The following is a 6,450-nucleotide window of genomic DNA, read 5'->3' as shown; positions in this document are numbered from 1 at the left end:
GAGGAGAGGTAGGAGGGGGGAAGAGGAGAGGGGGAGAGAGAGGAGAGAGAGAGGGAGGGAGAGAGGGAGAGAAGAGAGAGGAGAGAGAGAAGAGAGAGGAGAGAGAGGAGTAGAGGCCAGCCATGAACATGTGGAGAGAGAGGAGAGGGGGATGCGGAGAGAAGGGTAAGAGAGCAAGAGAGAAGAGGGGGCAAGCAACCCCTTTTATACCCAGTCAGGCACACCTGGCTGTTGCCAGGTAACAGTGAGTGGAGCCTAGAAGGAATGCTAACAGTCTGCCTCCCTGGATCCCTGAATCCTTTCCACATTGGAGAACTGAGAACAACGTGACAGGTGTCCCTTGTGCAGCCCCGGGATTGGCCACACACAGAGCTATGGCCATGGAAAGTATTCTGGAAAAAAAATGGAGGGTGGGGAGCCCACCAAGGCAGTAGCCTCGGCTGAGCTTAGTATTTAAGCTGAGACCCGCAGAACGGGGACAAGCCCGCCGTCTAGCTGCTGAACTGCAGCAGGTGAACTGCAGAGGCGCCCTTTACCCGCCTCAGTCTCCCCTGCCTTGGTTTGAGTGGAGGTTTTTGCTCCGTGCCCCCAACTTTCCTCCCACCTCAGGCCCTTTGCACGTGCTGCTCTTCTGCTTGAACCCAGTTCCCACATTTCCCCTCCCCCCTCACCTCCCATCTCCTTTTTGAGGGGACAGGAATCTATAGGAGAAAGGCAGGAGCAACATGGTCTCCCCATGATTCATCTGCACGGGTCAAGGCAGGTGGTTGGAACCTGATAACAATACCCCTTATTTGTCTTATTAGTGGGGCCCTGTATCCTGTCCAGGTGGGATAACACTTCTCTTATCACCTAAAAGGCCAAAAACCTCTAGGTCCAATCCCGGAAGCTTCTAGAAAGAGCAGCAAATGCCAGGTTCTTCTCTTCAGGAAGGACTCTGAGAGATGGCCAGGTCCACCCCCAAAAGTCCCCCAAGCCATGAAACCAGAAAGAATGTAAGCCACTGTCATGGGTGGGTAAGACAGCCTTACCCCCTATACCTCACAGAGAAGCCACCATCATAGAGGGTAAGATGCCATTACCCCCAGATCTCATCGATAAAGTAGCCCAGTTCATTGTTCAGTTATTTGGAAGAAACCAGGGGAGACAGGGAGTGGGGGTGGTAAGCAAGTGCCAACAAGACAAATGTCACTCAGTGTGCCAGGTGTGGTTGACACACCCCTTTGATCCCAACACTCAAGAGGGACAGGCAGTGGGGTAGCTGTGAGTTCAAGTCTAGCCTGGTCTACACAGGGAGTCCCAAGCCCGCCAGAACGACATAGCGAGACCCTGCCTCAAAAGCAATCGGGCAGAACCCTAATGCAAGGGACCGAATCATGGCACAATTAGAAAGAGTCAAGGGCGGGGGCCGAGGGGAGGGAATAAGTGACTTAAGGCTGTGGTCTGGCTAGTCCAACAACAACCGTCTCCATAAAGAAAGGCCAAGAATCCAGTACCCATTCAGTCTACGAGGCTGGAAGTCTCTGCTTGTCCCCAGTCTGTGCTGGAATCCTGAGGAAGTGGGTTCTAATGCCAGTGAAGGGACACCCCAGCAGCCAGCTAGAGGAAGCCTGCTTGCCAGAAAGGTTAAGGGCAAGCAGGCTTCCTTCTTCTGTTCCCCTCTACATACTATGTCACCAGGAGGCATGGCATAGGTTTAAGGTGGGTCTTCCCACCTCAAATGAGCCAATCAAGTAGCAGCCCTCACCCGAGGGCCCAGCGGCTTCGGTTTTAGCTCCTCCCAGTTGTGGTCAAGCTGACAGCCTGGAGTTAGTAAAATGTTCCCAGGAATGAACTGAGAGTCTGGAGGCAAGAACACCAAAGACAGTGTGGGGTGGGCAGTGGGGTTCGCGGCCACCCCTTTACCAACATGTGCCAGTGAAGATGCATATCCCGAAACCATGCTGAGGCAAAAGGTCAAAGTTGAGGGGTCTGAGGGTGCAGGGCTCACTATGGACGGTGAGACAAAACAACATCCATAGAGATGGCTGAAAGGGGGCAAGGAGGGCACTCCAGGCAGAAAGAGCAACAGGCGCACGGTCCAAGACTGGAAATGGAGTACGCTGACGGGCACTAGATCCTGGTGCCCAGATTAAGAACCTCCACCACGCGTGCATTCTGAGAGGCCTAGCACATGCCAGGAGGGGCTCCGAGGGACCTTTTAATGGAAACAACTAGAAAGTGCCCCCTTGGTGTTTCAGCGAGCGGTCCAGCACTACAAGCGCAGAGAGCCACATCCAGGTGATCCAGAAGAAGTCGAAGAGGTGAGCCGAGCCGGGCGGGGAAGTGGACTGCGCGGGCCAGAGGCAGAACTCACCTGTAGCAATGGCGTCCTCTGTCTCACGGGACCGTGGGCACAGCTCAGCTCAGACCAGATTCCCCAAAGTCAGAGACAGGAGAGAGGGACACGGGTCTCACAGACCAGACACTGAACAGCACTGTAGAAAGTGATGTGTGATTCCCTCGGCAGCAGTGCATGGGCCACATCCTACCTCCAGGACCTTGTATAGTCCCCAGGACTCCTGCACGGCGGGAGCACTGTCTCATTTTATACAGCAACAGGCAGAGAGCTGGCCACATGCCATGTCCCACCCAAGGCCACACAGCTGAGATGGGGTAGAGATGGAGGTGGAGCTCACTGCCTTTGCTGGGCTCCAGGGGAAGCTGTGTATAAGGCCTGGGTACCACCCATTCTCACAGCCTCCTAAGGGGATGCCAAGGGAGGCTCATAGGAGAGCCTGGTTGGACACCAGCAGTTCCCACTTTGGGGCATCCTGGGCTCAGAGAGACCAGTGGGACCCGTGAAGCTATCAGGAGTACCCCACACTCTAATTCTCTTGTCAACAGCAGAGTTAACCGTGACATCATCTATTGCAAGACCGGGGTGTGTAGCAACATGCGGGCCAAGTTTTACAGCGTAGCCCAGGAGGCCGGCTTCTGCCTGCAAGACAAGATGGAAATCCTCAGGAAGTAAGAACCCACATATGTCCCGTTCACTGCAAGCATGTGAACCTGACACCTACTGCATGCTCAGCATGTGTGGCCAGTGGCCAGGGCTTAGAGTAACGGCAAAGAGAGACATCCCTGCCACCCTCGGGAAGCTGACTCTGCCTCTGGGAAAACAGAAACGAAATCTCTGCATCCACAGAGAGACACAAGTTAGAATCATCCCGTGTGGGATGAGGCAAGGATGGAGGAAGAGGGAAGAGAAACAGCAAAAGAGAAAGAGGAAGGGGAGAGCAGGAGAGGATGGGGGTGAAAGGGAAGAGGAGAAGCAGGAGGAGGAGCAAGAGCAGGGGAGGATGGGGAGGAAGGGGAGGATCAGGATCAGGAGGAGAAGCAGGGAGGAATGTGGAGAAAGGGAAGGAGGAGGAGCAGGAGAGGATGGGGAGGAAGGGGAGGAGGAGCAGGGGGAATGGGGAGGAGGAAGATGGGGAGGAAAGGGAGGAGGAGCAGAGGAGGATGGGGAGGAAAGGGAGGAGGAGCAGGGGAGGATGGGGAGGAAGGGGAGGAGGAGGAGCAGGGAAAGATAGGGAGGAAGGAGAGGAGGAGGAGCAGGAAGAGCATGGAGAGGAGGAGCAGGAGGAGGAGCAGGGGAGGATGGGGAGGAAGGGGAGGAAGGGGAGGAGGAGCAGGAGGAGAAGCAGGGAAGGATGGGGAGAAAGGGGAGGAGGAGGAGGAGCAGGGAAGGATGGAAAGGAAGGGGAGGAAGAGCAGGGAAGGATAGGGAGGAAGGGGAGGAGGAGCAGGAAGAGCAGGAGCAGGGGAGGAGAAGGAGCAGGAGGAACAGGAGGTATGGAGAGGAAGGGGAGGAGGAGGAGCAGGAAGAGGATGGAGAGGAAGGAGAGGAGGAGCAGGAAGAGGAGCAGGGGAGGATGGGGAGGAAGGGGAGGAAGGGGAGGAGGAGCAGGAGAGGATGAGGAGGAAGGGGAGGAAGAGTAGGGAAGGATAGGGAGGAAGGGGAGGAGGAGCAGGAAGAGCAGGAGCAGGGGAGGAGAAGGAGCAGGAGGAACAGGGGGTATGGAGAGGAAGGGGAGGAGGAGGAGCAGGAGCAGGAAGAGGTAGGTGAGAAGAGAAGCTGGAGTCAAAATGAGGGGAGGAGCCAGAAACCAGGGATTCTGAGTCAGGCACAGGAGGTCCTCTCTAAGGAGGTGGCTTTAGGAACACTCATGATGGAAGTAGAGGAACCCAGAAGAGAAGAAACAGGGAAGAGAATTATCCAAGGTAGCAGGGAAACTACACTCAAACACTCAAAGCAGAAAGGTACCTGGGGACTCTGGTAGGGGCAAGAGGTTCACACACAGAATGCCATCAGTGGGGTTCAACGTTAAGAGGCCACTGGGTTCCTACTCCTTACTACAGCCCATCTCCTATGTGTGCCCCAGGGAGCTTGCCCATCTCATCAGAGCCCCCAGGTAACCCTTCACCCTCCCTTCCTGCTCAGAGCTCACTGGGGGGGGGGAGAGACAGACAGAGAGAGAGACAGAGAGAGAAAGACAGAGAGACAGAGAGACAGAGAGAGACAGAGAGCTTTGTTGGGGGAGAGCAGAGGGCTGAGGGGACATAGAGATCTGGTCCCCTCCCGACCTGGGAAAGCCATTTGAACGTCTTTCGGAAGGAAGCGTTCTTAGGTGAGTGAATGGCAGTGATGTCATCCCTAGGGTACCTCGTCAGGCGGCATGCATGCTCCATCACTGAGCACCTTTGTCATTCCTCACTGTTTATGCTGCAAAGCAACCCCATGGGTGAGTGGCTCTATTTAGACCCCTACAGATGCTGCCACAAGCACACTCAGAGAAGTCTCGTACCAGGGTCCCTGTGCATGGCAGAGCAGTAAAGTAGGATCCAGACCCAGAGACTCCAGCTAGGAAGTTAGGAAAGGAAGGAACTCCCACGAAAAAAGCAAAATCCCAGGGGAAGAAAAGGAATCACCGGGTGTCAGCTGTGGCTCCCGGGATGTCTGTGAGGCAATCAAAGAGCCAGAGAGAGGCCAGGTCATAAAGGCTTCATTAGCAGGGGTCACACATTGTCCCAAAGACTCTGATCACTGGGAAGAGGCATGAGATTCTAAGCACATTGACGCCATTGGGAATGGTAGGAAATGGGTCATCTGGGAACTTAAGGGAGATTCTAGGATGCAAAGTGTGGGTGCTGGGTGAGGGGCCCTCAGCCACAGACATACAGCACAAATCCTCTTTGGAAGGAGGACCTATATGCCATCAAGATTAAGGGAGAGAAGAACCAACAGGAGTTAAGCACCTACTGTATGACTGGCAGTACAGTCAGTGTGCTCCACACAGAGAATGTAATCGTCATCTCTTAGAGGTGGCAAAAATGGTTTCAGAGCCTTGAAGAGAGAGCTAAGCCTGGCCATGATTTACAATGTAACAACAGCCGGGTAGAAGGAGAGGTGGATCTGTGACATCTGAACAAGCCACCGAGCCACCGGGTGGCTAAGGGAGGGGGAGGTCTGTGTGTCTGACTGCTCTCCCCTCCTCTTCCACACAACTTTACAGGCGCCAGGAGGAGCGAGGACTCCAGAAGTTCCACTCCTTCATTGTCACCTCAAACTTCCAGAAGGACATAACAAAGATGAGGCACCAGGTCTCCATAGTAAAAGGGGATGCAGAAGAGATTGCCGACCACTGGTAAGACCCCGTGGACCAGACAACACAGTCCCTGGGGCTTAGGTCATGGTCAGCCCCAGCATTCTTTAGTAGCCTAGAGATGCCACCTCCCAGCTACCATTGGCCACCAGCCGTCCCCTGCCCCCACCCCCCACCCCAGATCCAAGCACAATCACAGGGACACCTATCAGCTTCAGAACCACCCGGGTTTCACAGTTACCTTGTGTTAGAAGTAAGGAGAGTTCACTTGCCAAGTCACACCACACACACACACACACAGAGAGAGAGAGAGAGAGAGAGAGAGAGAGAGAGAGAGAGAGAGAGAGAGAAGAGAGAGAGACACTAAACCTGTCCATCAAAGCAATACCTATAGAGTCTGAGTTCTGTGACGTTATCACTGCATAACTGAATAACCCCACAAAATAATTGAGTTTCTCAGGGGTGCAGTCGCAGACAGACATACCCTAGGAACACTGTACCTCAGTGCACGGAAGAACAGGCAGCCACACAGTGAGGACTGGGGACTGCATCATGGCAGGGTGATGGCCCTGGGCGATTGAGACTAACAGGAAGGGTGGGTGCTGAGTCTCCCTACCCATCCTCCCACCCATCCTCCCACCCATCCTCCCACCCATCCTCCCACCCATCCTCCCACCCATCCTCCCACCCATCCTCCCACCCATCCTCCCAGTGACGATTGCTTACTGGATGTACCGAGCATCACACATCCTTCTGACATTTGCTGGGCGTGGTACCGCACTGCTCTAATCCAGCACCCACAAGG

At 54.8% G+C, this 6,450-nt stretch overlaps 1 protein-coding gene across 4 annotated transcripts in view; it reads left to right on the top strand.

Annotated features, from left to right (window-relative positions):
* Ccdc60 (coiled-coil domain containing 60) overlaps positions 1–6,450 on the top strand; it is a 165,263-nt gene that overhangs the window by 150,757 nt on the left and 8,056 nt on the right. For 3 of the 4 annotated variants that reach the window (XM_021162733.2, XM_021162731.1, XM_021162732.1), the window contains 3 exons: positions 2,241–2,303; positions 2,887–3,009; positions 5,556–5,687. In XM_021162733.2, coding sequence (XP_021018392.1) covers positions 2,241–2,303; positions 2,887–3,009; positions 5,556–5,687 — 318 coding nt within the window. The remainder of the gene's footprint in view (positions 1–2,240; positions 2,304–2,886; positions 3,010–5,555; positions 5,688–6,450) is intronic. The other variant, XM_021162734.2, reaches the window with a different exon arrangement.

This window comes from Mus caroli, chromosome 5 (genome assembly GCF_900094665.2).
Source record: "Mus caroli chromosome 5, CAROLI_EIJ_v1.1, whole genome shotgun sequence".
Classification (NCBI taxonomy): domain Eukaryota; kingdom Metazoa; phylum Chordata; class Mammalia; order Rodentia; family Muridae; genus Mus; species Mus caroli.
The sequence above is the reverse complement of the archived record's forward strand: the minus strand, read 5'-3'. Positions and strand labels throughout refer to the sequence as shown.